Source organism: Hippopotamus amphibius, chromosome 13, assembly GCF_030028045.1.
Source record: "Hippopotamus amphibius kiboko isolate mHipAmp2 chromosome 13, mHipAmp2.hap2, whole genome shotgun sequence".
NCBI lineage: Eukaryota > Metazoa > Chordata > Mammalia > Artiodactyla > Hippopotamidae > Hippopotamus > Hippopotamus amphibius.
Window position 1 is genome coordinate 34445252 of NC_080198.1, and position 14126 is coordinate 34459377.

Sequence of the window (14126 nt, forward strand, 5' to 3'; positions counted from 1 at the left end):
TCCACAGAGGTGTGCTGTGGATTTTATTTGAAAATATCTGTCAAGCACCTCCGACGTGTCAGGCATCGCTCTAGGTGCTGGGGACATGGGAGGAAACAAGACAGGATGGAGTCCCAGCTCCCAAGTGGCATCTATTTTAGTCAGGGGAGACAAAACATAAACTAAGGGTTTCAGAGAGTGATACACGTGCTACAAAGATAACACAACATCTAACTGGAAAGTGGCCAGGGACTACTTCTCTGCAGATCGGGGCCAGTATATGGCTGGAGCCGAAAGAATTAATTACGAGGAGAGCAGAAAAAGAAAATACCATTCATTTAACCAACACTGGCCAAGGGCAGACTGTGCACGACCCTGAGGTCTAAGCCACAAGAGATGCAAACACAAAAAGATCGCTGACTCAAGAAGCTTACCCTCTAGTTGGGAAGACGGAGAAACGCCACCCCAAACTCCAGCAGGACCCAGCGTCAGAGAACCTCGCAGGAGGACTCCCCTCCCGGTGGGGGTTGGGCAGGGGGCCTCCCTGCAGCAGGGCTGCTGGAGCTGCATGAGGGGCTACTAGGATTTCTCTGTGTGGAAAGAGGGACTTCCGTAGGTTACAGTGAAAAACAAAGCATTGTCCCCACCGGTTTACAGTGGGCTTTCCACCCTGAAGAAAATTCACTAACAAGCCAGAGAAGATGGAAGGGGAAAACAGCTCAAGGGATGCTGTATGAAATTAAATTGGTTTTCCTCCTGTTAATCTGTCTTGCATCAATTTGAGTATTAGCCAGCCAAAAGAACCTAGAAGCTAGAGGGACATTTTTCCTCCCTACCCTCTCAAGGGTGATGGCCCGGAGAACACGGCTTTGCCCTAAGCCATCCCTTGGGACCTGTACAGGAGACATGATGTCACGCCGAGTGGGTGACCACTGGCGCAGCCCACGCACCGTCTCAGGCTCCCTCCCGTAGCTGCTCTCGGTCCTCAAAGCCTGAGGCTCTGCTTCTCCTGTGCTGTCCCAACAACAGACAAGGAGGGCACAGGAGTGAGGTGAGGGGCACTCAGCTCCCCGCCACAACGGCTACCGCCACCGCCACAGGGCAGCTCAGAGAGGAGGACAGCGAACAGGCAGTGACAGCAAGGCGGCCCCGGGCAGCCCAAAGGATACAGTTACCGCAAATGAACAGGATGATGAAGTAGATGCAGACGATCATTCCCGAAGACGACGGGCCCCCGTACGCCATGATGCCGTCATACATCACAGCATTCCAGTCCTCGCCTGTCAGGATCTAAGAAGCCAAAACGGGGATCAGCGGGCAGGCGGACTCACAATTCCCACAGTCCTCCCGGAGCTTCTGGGGGCTGCCCTGTCCGGTGTAAGCTGCCTTTCACAGTTCAGTTTGCACTGAACAAATGCATCTGTTATCCTATCGTCTTCAAAACATTGTGCTTAATCACACGAATATGTAACAACTCTTCCGGTGAAAATAAAATAGCATCCCACGTTAAGACTTGTGTACCTTTGACCACACCCCAGCCCATTCAGTCCCCTCCCCAGGGGCATGCTGTTGGTGTGTCTCTCCAGGACCTTTGTCTGTGCATTTAAACATGTATATATACACTCAGAGACTTTTTTTTCCCCACTCAACAGTATACTCTGGAGACTCTCTGTGTCATAGGGTCATTTCATTCTTTTTAACTGCTGCCTCGTATTCATCATGGCTAATCAACTGGGGAAAATGGGAAATTATATCTATGATGTGAATCACAACCAAATAGAAATTTGGCAAATGGTCTGAAAAGTTAAAGCAAATCACAGAAAAGAAACTATAAATAGCTCCTGGTCACATGCAAAGACATTCAACATCACTCCTGAGAAGAGTAATATCAATTAAAACTATGCTGAAATACTATTTTCATCTACCAGACTGGCGGTAATCAAAATGTTTGAACACTCACTATGGTGAAAGGGAGTAAGGCAACGGGCGGTGCCCACACCCCATCAGTGGAGGATGAACAGCTTTAAAGAGAACACTTGGGCAAGAGCGTCAGAGTTGAAAATGGACACACGCCCTTTAAACCAGCAATTCCACCTAGGAGAATTTACCCTACAGCTCCACTCTCACACGAGTGCCCCATGATGTTCAAGGTCAGCCACTCAGCCAAGGTCAGACACAGTGAAATATCTGTCAGCAGGGGGCTGGATCTGTGACTTTGGGCACATTCACACCACAAAACGTAGGCAGCATTGAAAAGGAGGAGGCAGCTTTTTATGGACCAATAAGGAAGGTCCTTAAGGACACTTTAGGTGTTAAAAAGAAAGATGAAAAAAGGCATGTAGAATGAGCTAGCATCTGCGTAAATTCACCTGTAGGTAGGCAGGCAGGGGGGTACACTTATTCACATCTGAGTGAATATACTGGGAGAATACAGAAGAATCTGCTTGATGGTGGCTGCTTCTGACAAGGAGAAAGTGGTGGCTGAGTGAGAGGGAGACTTGTTACTTTACATGCTTTTCTAACATTTGAATTTTGTGCCATACACACGTACTGCAAAAACAGCAACCACCATGCAGGTTTCTCTGAAAGTATCAAAAAAAAAAAAAAAGAATGACTCATCAGTGGCCAAAAATTAAGTTTAATTCAAAAAACTGAGTTACATGATACTATATTGCTATAGGCCAAGTCTAGAGCAGCGACAGTAATTCCATTCACTTCAAAATGTCCAAGTAGGAAAGAACCTTAGAGATCATTCCCTCCAGGCTCTCATTTTTCAGAAAATAGTGACTTTCCAAGGTCACGGAGCTTAGAACTGGAAGAGCCACCATGGGACGTCCATGTCCACTGCCCCTCCCGCCAGGCCTTCCCACCTCTCCTGCAGGGCTTGCTGCTGGCATCACACGTGAAAAGCAACAAGGGCAGATGGGCTTGTTTTTGTTTTTTGTTTTTTTGGCTGGGCAGATGGTTCTTTTAAATTTACCTTCCGGGCTCTGTCTAAGGAAGGGCTTCAGTTCACAATACACAGGGAGGAGGTTTGGGACATCTCAGCTTAGAACCAGGCGGGGTGCAGAGGCTGGGCCTCTGAGTGCAGGGCCACCTGTGAACCTCTAACACCGGGGCTCCCTTCTCAGCCCGATGCCCGCAAAGGCCCCAACAGCACAGATATCCTCAGAGTCTGTGTGTCCCCATTACGTCACGTGAGGGAGGACAACAAAGGGACAGAAAGCTGTCCCAACTCTTTAATCACCCTGATTCCTCTGACTATACACCAAAGCATTAGGGCCTGAGCAGTCCTTTCTCTGCATAAATCCGTTATAACCAAGGTTACAAAACTTGCATGCTATCAAAAATTAGCAAAGGACAAGAAGAGGATTTTGGAGCCTATGTCACAGGAACCTCAGAAACCTCATACAATCAAGCACACATTTCTGGTTGATTCTTTCATAATGCAACCCGTGGTCTCACAAAAACATGAAATCACAGCACACAGATCTGGAGCGAGATGCAAAATAAATGACTTCGATGGCACAAAATTAATCAGTGTTATTAGGGCAGAGGTTACGGATACAATAACAATGGAGTCATTCTGTCTTACTGAGAGACGAGGAAGAGGGTAGGGGGACCCACCTGGAACACCGTTAGAAGCGCCTGAGGGAAATTATCAAAGGTGCTCCTCTTGGTTTGCGTTTCGTCAAAATTAAACTTGCCGCCGAACAGCTGCATCCCCAGCAGGGAGAAGATGATGATAAAGAGAAAAAGCAGCAGCAGCAGCGACGCAATGGACTTCATGGAGTTCAACAAGGACGCCACCAAGTTGCTCAGGGAGGTCCAGTGCCTGCAAGTCAAGACGAGCGGCTGAGCCCAGAGCGCCACCTGGACGGAACAGCAGGTCCCCCGGACGGGGACGGGGCTCACCACCACCACTCACGTCCAGAAAACCCCCGCAGTGAGATGCGCGTGTCCTCACCTAGTCACTTTGAAAATTCTCAAGAGCCGCACACAGCGAAACACAGAGATGCCCAGGGGAGACATGATCTCCAGTTCCACCAAGATCGTTTCAGTAATTCCTCCGCACACCACGAAGCAATCAAACCGATTGAAAAGAGAGACGAAATATGCCTGGAGACCCAAGCTGTACATCTTTACCAGCATCTCGCAGGTGAACAGGGCCAAGAGGACTTTGTTAGCGATATCTGGAGAGACAAAGGGGCGCACGTCCTTGGAACCTCATTGTGGGAGTGGCTCTAACCCCTCTCCCCCTACCTCCCTTCCACCAGCTGCTGCCAGAAGTGCCCCAAGCACCTCTGCCCTTGGCTTTGCTCTTGTCCAGATTACAGAAATGCAGCACGAACACTTATGGTTCACTTGTCTGCCAGGCTCTAGGCCTGCTTCTGCTGCTACTCAGACATGTGACCCATGGAGAAGGTCCTTGGTTTCTCTGGGCCTCAGTTTCACGGACTAGAAAATGGGGAGGGGCAGCCTATCACATAATCTCTGATACTTTCAAGCCCTGAAAGCCTACAGTTCTGCATTTAGACCATCATGCTGTTTTTGTTTGTTTCAATCAGTCACACAAAAAAAATCTGTCTGGTCTTGTTTACAGCACCATGATCTAAGAAGCAGTTGCCTATCAAGGTCACTTTAGAAAATGCCACCCAGAAGGCTGGAGAGTCAAACAGAAACAGATTTGACTTGATGTCAGGCAGGGCTTCACAATGGCTCAAAACTGTCGGACTTAGAATGGGATGAGCTCCTGTACCACCCTGCTTGGGCATTCAAGGTGGGCGAACAGCCACCACTTGCCAAGAAAACTATAGAGGAAAATAAAGCTTCCAGTGGAGACAGGGAGAAGAGGGGGAGAAGGGATTATGAGGTCCCTTCCAGCTGCCGGATTCCTTGATCCCAGGTTGTCACGGTTAAGATCTGTCCGCTCCAAGGTGCTTCAGACCACACCCCACCTCCAGGTGTTCCCTATGTTTGGTTCTGCCACCCTCCACGTTACTGCAGTCTGGAAGTGGTCCTGGACGCTATCACGTGTCCATCAGAAAAGACTACACTGCAGCTGGACTGCTTTGAGGATCCCCTACGGGGAACAAAAAGAGCAGCTGTTCTACTTATACCTTGAATCTGTGTCAACCAGTCAGGCTGGTTGTAGTGCTCGGAGGAAATGGTTAAGGTATTGAGAAACACCAGGACAATAACCAGCCAGTAAAACGTGACCGACTTCACGGCAGCCCGACATCTTCTGCGACTGAAGCGGTTCCAGCGGCGCCAGCGGCGGCTGAAACAGAAGCAAACGTTACTCCCTGGGTGGCAGATACAGCACCCGATCAACATCACTGAGGAATAACTGCACCCCGGAGGTCCCGAATGGGGTCGGGGAGCAGGGAGGAAAGATGAGAACGAATGGCACAGAAATGACCAGACCTCGTAAGACAAATTACTTCGGTTTTAAAGTATGACTTTTAAAAACACAGTCTTGACGTGATCATGCTATCGGTTTCCTTCCTATGGCTTTAGATAACCCCATAATCTGTCATCTGCAGTCCTTACACCGGTTAGGAAATCTAGATAGTCACAGAAACATGAGCTCGTACACATATGCAGTTCATGTGCCCGTCACGCAGCACACGGATCTGTCCGAGCTCTCAGTGCTGACACACACCAGCGTATCATACACGCCTCTCATGGAATTCATCAGGTGGCAAAGCGCTCCAAAACCCGAGTTTCTTTTTAGGGAAACTTTCAGTCCTATCTTAGATCTGGGAGGTTCCTCTGGAGCCGGATACAGTTGTCAATGCTGAGTAGGACATGAGTCTTACTCCTGAGTCATCAGGTGCCCTTTCTAACGAGTGATGCTCAAAATACACCTTTAGGAGAAGAGCTAATATTGAATCCTGTTTCCATACAAATAAAATGAGCTGAGCCAAACAGACTCATAGCATGTCCTCTACCAACTCTCAGCTGCAGTGTGCAATTAGAGAAAGTATTCTTTCCCTCAGCCTGTCTCCCTATGGGAAACGGTCCCTGCCACAGGATGGCTTGGTGAAGGGGTCCCAGGGAAGGGCTGGCCGAGTGGCAGTGTCAGCCCTGTCTGGGCTGTGCTCATTGACGGGGGTGGTGGGCACTTCCTCGAGGCACTTGAGTCCGACGAGCCTCCAGGCGGGGTCCAGGCTGCAGCCCTGGCTGACGCAGCTGCACTGCTCTGCTAAGAGCACTGCAACCCAGGGACCAAAGGAAGAGCTGTGCCAATTCTTCAGCAAGACCTGGAACAAGCGAAGTGCGTTTTGTTCCTGCTCTTGCAATGTGGTTTCCAATGGTAACAGCAGCTGGAGACAGGATAACCAGCACAGAAAAATTCCACGGAGGACACTAAAAACTGTCCCCACAAGACTGGGGGTCTCCCGTGAAGCATAATTCAGTATACTTAAGCAAGGTGGCCTAAACAAGATCCAGCCTCCATGGGTCTACTCATGCTGTAGTGACAAACCACACGTGTCTCCCCAGTCCAGGGGATCTCATTGTCACAACCCCTGAAACCCTGCACTGGACATGTGGAGATGAAGGCATGGTCCGTGGCCCCTGTCCTTGAAGAGCATGCCAGGCTGTGGCAGGTAATTACAAATCCACACCAAGTGCTACATGCAGGGTACCGGGTATGGGAGCAAAGAGAAGGGAGCTGCACGTGATCTTTGGAAGAGTCGGGGAAGGCTTCTTGCAAAAGCTGAGGTCTGGGCTGGCTCTCGATAGTCGAGTAACAGTTAGCCGGGGGAGAGGGTAAGGCACTCAGCCCCCACCAAAGAGACCTGGGTGGGAAGAACTTGACTGTGTGGTGCATTTGACAGCAGGCCAGAATAACCAAGTGCTGAGTCTAGGAGGGGTGTCAAAACATGAGGCCAGAGGGTGAGCCGGGGGCCAAATTATGAAGAAATTTAAATGCCCTCTGGCAATGCGAAGTCCATGAAAGGGCTTTTAATTTGTTTCTTTCCACCTCGCCACATGGCATGCGGGATCTCAGTTCCCTGAACCCGTGCCCCCTGCATTGGGAGTGCGGAGTCTTAACCACTGGATCACCAGGGAAGTTCCCATTTATTGAGATATAATTTACATATGGTAAAATTTACTCTTTTTAGTTCTACAGTTTGTAACTACAACCAAGAGGCAGAACATTTCCATCACTCAAAAAAGTTCCTTTACGGCTCTTTGTAGTTAATCCGCTCTGCTCACCCCAGCCCCAGACACCTACTGATTCGTTCTCTTTCTCTATTTTGCTTCATCCAGAATCCTATAAACAGAATCACACAATACATAGCTTTTTGAGATTGGCTTCCTTCACTTCGTAAAAATTCATTTGTGTTATCGATCTCAGTAGTCTTTTCCTTTCTTGTTGCTGAGTTTTAGTCCATCATATGGATGAACTATAATTTGTCTACCCTTTACCATTTGATGGACATTTGAGTTATTTACAGTTTTTAGCAACTGTAAATAAACATATCAATGTTCTATTTATAAATTATACATATATAATGTTTACGAATATAAACATTCATGCAAAATTTTTGTGTGTAGGCATCTATCTTCCCTTCTCTCATATAAATACCTTGGAAGTGGGATTGCTGGGTCATATGGTAAATATACGCTTGACTTTATAAGAAACTGCCAACTTGTTTTTTAAATGGCTGTGTAGGAATTTCTTACACATTGATCTACATCCTTGTTAAACGTGGGATTGCCACATTTTAAAATTTGATCCATTCTATAGGTGTGTTGTGGTATACCGCTGTAATTTTAATTCACACTTTCCTAATGACCAGCGCTCATTTCTTGTGCATGTTTGCCACCTATATCTCTTCTTTGGCTACATGCATATTAAAAATCTGTTTTTTATTGAGTTGTTTTCTTATTACTGACACTATTCTTTATATATACTGGGTACTAGTCCTTTATCAATTAGGTTTTGCAAATATTTTCTCTTCCAGTCTGCAGCTGATCTTTTTTCTTTCAAAGAGCAGTAGTTTTAATTTTTTTCACATCTTTATTGGAGCACAATTGCTTTACACTGTTGTGCCAGTTTCTGCCGTACAACAAAGTGAATCAGCTGTATTTATACATATATTCTCATATCCCCTCCCTCCTGAGCCTCCCTTCCACCCTCCCTATCCCACCCTTATAGATCATCACTAATCATCGAGTTGATCTCCCTGTGTTATGCACCAGCTTCCCACTAGATATCTATTTTACGTTTCGTAGTATATATATATGTTAATACTACTCTCTCACTTCGTCCCAGTCTCCCCCCTCCCCCCATGTCCTCAAGTCCGTCCTCTACATCTGCATCTTTATTCTTGCCCTGCCACTGGGTTCATAAGTACCTTTTTTTTAGATTCCATATATATGCATTAGCATACGGTATTTGTTTTTCTCTTTCTGGCTTACTTCACTCTGTATGACAGACTCTAGGTCCATCCACCTCACTACAAATAACAATTTCATTCCTTTTTATGGCTGAGTAATATTCCATTGTATATATGTGCCACATCTTCTTATCCATTCATCTGTTGATGGGCATTTAGGTTGCTTCCATGTCCTGGCTAATGTAAATAGTACTGCAGTGAACACTGTGGTACATTTATCTTTTTGAATTATGGTTTTCTCAGGGTATGTGCCCAGGAGGGGGATTGTTGGGTCATATGGTAGTCCTATTTTTAGTTTTTTAAGGAACTTCCATACTGTTTTCCATAGTCGCTGTACCAACTTACATTCCCGCCAACAGTGCAGGAGGGTTCTCTTTTCTTCACACCCTCTCTAGCATTTACTGTTTATAGATTTTTTGATGATGGCCATTCTGACCGGTGTGAGGTGACAGATAACTCATCGTGGCTTTGACTTGCATTTCTCTAATGATTAGTGATGTTGAGCAACTTTTCATGTGTTTGTTAGTCATCTGTATGTCTTCTCTGGATAAATGTCTATTTAGGTCTTCCACCCATTTTTGGATTGGGTTGTTTGTTTTTTTGATATTGAGCTGCAAGAACTGCTTGTATATTTTGGAGATTAATTCTTTGTCAGTTGCTTCATTGGAGAATATTTTCTCCGATTCTGAGGGCTGTCTTGTTTATGGTTTCTTTTGCTGTGCAAAAGTTTTTAAGTTTCATTAGGTCCCATCTGTTTATTTTTGTTTTTAATTTCCATTATTCTAGGAGGTGGGTCCAAAAGGATCTTGCTTTGATTTATGTCACAGAGTGTTCTGCCTGTGTTCTCCTCTAAGAGTTTCATAGTATCTGGCCTTACATTTAGATCTTTAATCCATTTTGAGTTTATTTTTGTGTATGGTGTTAGGAAGTGTTCTAATTTCATTCTTTTACATGTAGCTGTCCAATTTTCTTAGCACCACTTATTGAAGAGGCTGTCTTTTCTCCATTGTATATTCTTTCCTCCTCAAAGAGCAGTAGTTTTCATTTTGATGAAGTCCAATTTATCAGTTTTTCCTGTTATGGCCAGTGCTTTGGGTGTTAGACCCAAGAAATTTTTGCCTAACCCAAGGTTACTAAGATTTTCTATGTTTTCTTCTAGAATTTTTACAGTTTTAAGTCTTACATGTAGTTCTATTCCATTTCAAGTTAACATTTGTATATAGTGGTAAAACACTGTTTCTAACTGAAAAACAATACTTATATGGAAAAATAAGAAATTGTTGCTATATAGTTCAATGAGTTTTTACGAATTGACAATGTAACCTGCTCCCAGAGCAAGAAACAGAACATTACCAGCAGCTCAGAAGACCTCTTGAACTTCCTTCCATGGAAAAGTTTTAAGCATCAAAGTGACAGGAAATATCTCTCTTAGAGAAATGACTCAGGGAGGGGTTGTAAAGGGTTGCTTAGTAGGCAAAACATTGTTCATTGCTGCATCTTATTGGTCTGTTTGTTTGAGATGGGGTAGAATCTTTGGCACTTACTACACTGTTCTCCAAGGCAAGTACTTACCAGCAGATTGATCTTCTACATGAACGTTAGAGCCCATGGAGTGAAAAATTAAGTCTAGAGCAACTCTGTGTAAAATTCAGAAGTTAGAACATAAAAAAACCCCAGACATAAGAAAAATTATACAAAGAAGATACTGACCTGAGCTTGGATTTTGAGATGGCTTGACTGAAAGAAAGACAAAAAGAATATGATTTCTGTTAGGAAGGCTTGAGGATACGCTCCCCCCACATGTCAGCAGAGATATGGTAAAAGCCATGCATGGAAGCCTGGACCCAGCACCCCTGGCTCCTGGAGCGGGCCAGCTGGGTGAGTGTGGAGCAGAGGGCCAGGCAAGAGAAGACTCTTAGCTGCCTGAACAGCCCTGGCACAGGTGGTGATGCCAGGGGTTCTTCTACCCCCACCCCCACATTCCTCACACTGCAGCCAGCAGGCCCTCTCCTGCCCACAGCTCAGCCTCACATCTCAACAGCAGCACATGCTGCTACTACAGCAAAATGAGCCCTGGGCTCGCAGTCCTAGCTCTGCTCTTCACTCACTGCGAGAGCTTGGGCAAGCAGCACACCTTTTGGAGCCTCAGTGTGCTCATCTGTAAAATGGCAAGACAAACCCTCTCCCTGCCTCCTTCATGCTATTGTAGGAGGGCACAGCCAGAGAGAAGAGGCAAATTTACTTCATTAACTGTTGAGTTTCCTGCTCTCAACACATCATTTTTATGAACCTCTGCCAAAGAGATAGGCTGCTCTTAAAAATGACACCTGTACTCAACAGACATAAGACCTAAAGGACACCAGCAGAAAGCAAACAGAACGGAACTGCATGGGGCTCCCCGCAAAGCAGGCAATGCTCTGCACAGTGCACACTGCTGGTGCGCCCGCTGCCACAGCCCAGCTCGTCTAGAAAGAAGCCAGTGGGTGTTAATGTGATGGCGTCCTCCACAGTTAGGAGAGGGCGGTGCAGGGCTCCAGAGAAAGTGCACGAGCCGAGGAGGGCAGGGTCTCGTCATCCAGCCACTATGCGTGAGGCTGGGAGACCCTGAGAGTGAAGGAAACTTAAATACGTAGCACATTCTATCAGCAAGTCTGCCACACAAGCCCTTCAAAGCACTGACGCCAGCCCCAGGTTCAGAAAATCGGGCCTTTTACCCCCACCGCCGACACCCAGAGGGCCCGGCCCTGGCGGCGCCTCTTCTTCTCCACCAGCACCTAGTGGACACAGGGGAATCGCCGGGTTACCTGGCTCAGCCCACGGCAGGCTCCACCTCAGCAAGACAGACCGCTTTGGAGGAAGAGGCAGGTGAAATGCTGGGGGTCTGGGGGATCTGGGACGGGAGGAAGACCAAGGGGCCCGGGGTGAGCCCGCCCGCCCCTCTTGCGCCTGAGGCCATGGCTCCAGGTCTCCTCTGAAATCTGGGCATCCTCCTCATAGCTGCTGCTCTAAGAAGCCAGGAGGAGCCGAGAGGGCGGGGACCCCACTCACCAGAGGCTCCCACAGCAGCCTGGGTTCTCGCCTTCCCCACTCACGTTCTCCGTGTTCACAGACTCCGTCTCACTGGTGGGCATGCTGGCTGCGGGGAGAAGAAACGCTTTAGACGGTGCCACGGATGCACTGCACGCCCCGGGACGGGACAGATGTGATCTCTGCCTCCAGGCTGACCCTCCGGGAATCTGGCAAGAGGGTGATGAAGGGTCCTCAGGGACTTGACGGGCAAAAGGAAATGCCAAGAAGCCAGGTACCTCCACAGTGGGGAGCCCTCACTTCCGTGATCTGCCGAGGAAGCCCACAGAGTCGACAGGAAGAGATCCCATCCATCCAACGTCCCAAGAAAAGAAGCCTGGGACCAAACTGAATCCTGCCACTGTGCTTACTGCCAGCCTATTCTTCTGATTTCCAGGTTTGCACTGAGAGGTCATGAAAACGTCTCAGTTACAGCTACATCTTTTCTTGTCCCAACAAGAAGTACTCTAGAAAATCTGTGAATAAACCTAATATTTCATAAATAAATTATTTTAAATATACTGAAGGAAAGGAGGTATTATAGAGGGAGAAGCACAGGAAGGTACCAAGCACAAAATCTTAAAAATTTAAGAATTCGACTCATTTTCCATTAATCTATCTGATGTTCTTCTGCCCAGCCTCTGAAGCCAAGATGCAGAGAGTGCTGACCAAAGACACCAGCACTAGAGCACCACGAAGTATAGCCTTACAGGGAGAAGGTTTTCTCCAAACCAGTGACCAGAGGGCAAAGCTGCCTGTGGTCCCAGTGCCACCGGGGTCTCTGGGCACGTCTCCCTCCCCAAAAGCAGGATCCCAAGCAGAAGCAGAGGAAATGTTGAAATGCACCCGCTAGCGTCAGGAGGCCCAGGGACCCACCCAGAGACACCATCTGGCACATGGGTGCTTTTTCTCCTCCACTTGATTCAACCCTAGAAACATCACGAACGTGTGCTGGAGACCAGGCGGCAAAGGAGGTGCAGGACACAGAGAGGGACCGGGCTCTGCGCCTGAGGACCCATGGGAGAGGCAGCCCCCCGTGGACTTCAATCTACTGTGAGAGAGCTACTGCAGGGGTGTGAGCAAGTGTATTAAGGAAAGACTAATTCTGCTCTGGGGTTAGGAGAGGTCGTCGAAGGTCAAAGCACGGGAGAATCACCCGAACACGTGCACTTCTCTTCCCTGATGCATAACTTTGAACTGCAGAGACCTTATGGTTTTTACAGACCTAACGGTGTCAACAGGAAGGCCCTTCCCCCACGAGTTCTGCCCACACGGCTCGTCTTAGGAAAGATGCCGCGGTTCCAGCTGTAAAACCTGCCAGTGGTGCCTGGAGGGCTGTGGGGAGCAGTTTGAGGCCAGCCTAGGCACGTGGGGCAGAGCAGCAGGACCAGCGTGCTCCATCCGTGCAGCTGCAGGTCTGCAGGCTCTGCTCATCGGAGAGACAGGGTGTGAATGATAAGGACGGACGCAGACCGGACTCAAAGGGCCCAGAGAGCTGAGAAACATCTTCTCTGAGGCACCAAAGAAGATCCGTTCCCTTCTGTAAGCACCCAGGGAACAGAGCCTGCCGGGGCGGGCGGGTGGGGGGGGGGGGGGGGCGGGGCTGGGTCTCAGTAGCCACCTCCAGGCACATTCAGGCAAAGGTTTCAAAAGGAAAGGCAAAATGGTACTTACAGACGCATATACGACAACAGGTATCCTCACAGAATAACCTTTTGCTTCCTTAGTTAAGTCAAAAGAAACCAACTACAAACGTTGATTCACTTTTTCACAATTCCATGCGAAAAAACAGGCAAAAATGCCCCCCCCACCCCCCCCTCAGAAAACCCTCCCCACAATCCAATCATGGAAAAACCTTTAAGAAAAAGCTCCATCAAGAGATAGAAACACACACACAGGAGGCTGTTCATGCAATCCGCTTCTCCATGATTGTTCCATGCTTTGCCTTGAGCAGAAAGACTGCAAAATTGTAAGAGTCAGCCAACGGCAGTGTTATAGGTTCCTCCCATAGGGTCACCCTTCTCTTCAGGAACTGGACCAAGAAAATCATGCTGGGAGACCCGTACAATTATGAGCCTGAGTCATCTTCACGGAGTGTTTTTCTTGGTGGTTACTGCCACCACTAAGGGGACAGAAGTGGAGAGCCGCACGGTAGCGGGGGCTGGGAGGGTGGCTGAGGGTTCTCCATCCTCAGTTAGGTCCTGGCTCTGCCCTGGGCAGCCCCACCTCTCTCCAGGTTTCAGTGCACTATCTGGAAAGTGGAGACACCGTCTCTACGCTCTTGAGGGTCACTCCTATCTCTAACAGTTTAATACTTTATGGTTCTAATATTAACCATATTGTAACTCAGTCACCATTTCCAAAGGAACAAACTTATTCTCATGAGCAAAACGTTGTGGCTTTTTACTCTCCGGGACCACGTCCCATGATGATATCAACAGAGTTGCTGCATTTCACTCCTAAAGCTTGTTTTTCAAGTGATCTGATCCAAGCAGATAAATTACACTCTACCTATGGGAAAGGGGTGGGCGTGGCATCATTCTGTATTTCTGGCTCCATGTCAACTACTCGTGAAAGAAATGTACACGCTGCTCCCTAGACTAAGGGTGGGGGTGGGGAGATGAGAGGTAAGACTCAACTCCCTAAGCGGAAACCGAGGCTAATTGT

The 14126-nt window shown here is 47.8% G+C and overlaps 1 protein-coding gene across 6 annotated transcripts in view; it reads right to left on the minus strand.

The window, feature by feature from the left end:
* CACNA1D (calcium voltage-gated channel subunit alpha1 D) overlaps positions 1-14126 on the minus strand; it is a 309818-nt gene that overhangs the window by 84151 nt on the left and 211541 nt on the right. For 4 of the 6 annotated variants that reach the window (XM_057705786.1, XM_057705782.1, XM_057705781.1 and 1 more), the window contains 7 exons: positions 11442-11529; positions 11108-11167; positions 10104-10130; positions 5100-5260; positions 3947-4172; positions 3607-3814; positions 1149-1269 (listed from right to left, as the gene is read on the minus strand). In XM_057705786.1, coding sequence (XP_057561769.1) covers positions 1149-1269; positions 3607-3814; positions 3947-4172; positions 5100-5260; positions 10104-10130; positions 11108-11167; positions 11442-11529 — 891 coding nt within the window. The remainder of the gene's footprint in view (positions 1-1148; positions 1270-3606; positions 3815-3946; positions 4173-5099; positions 5261-10103; positions 10131-11107; positions 11168-11441; positions 11530-14126) is intronic. The other 2 variants (XM_057705785.1, XM_057705783.1) reach the window with 1 other exon arrangement.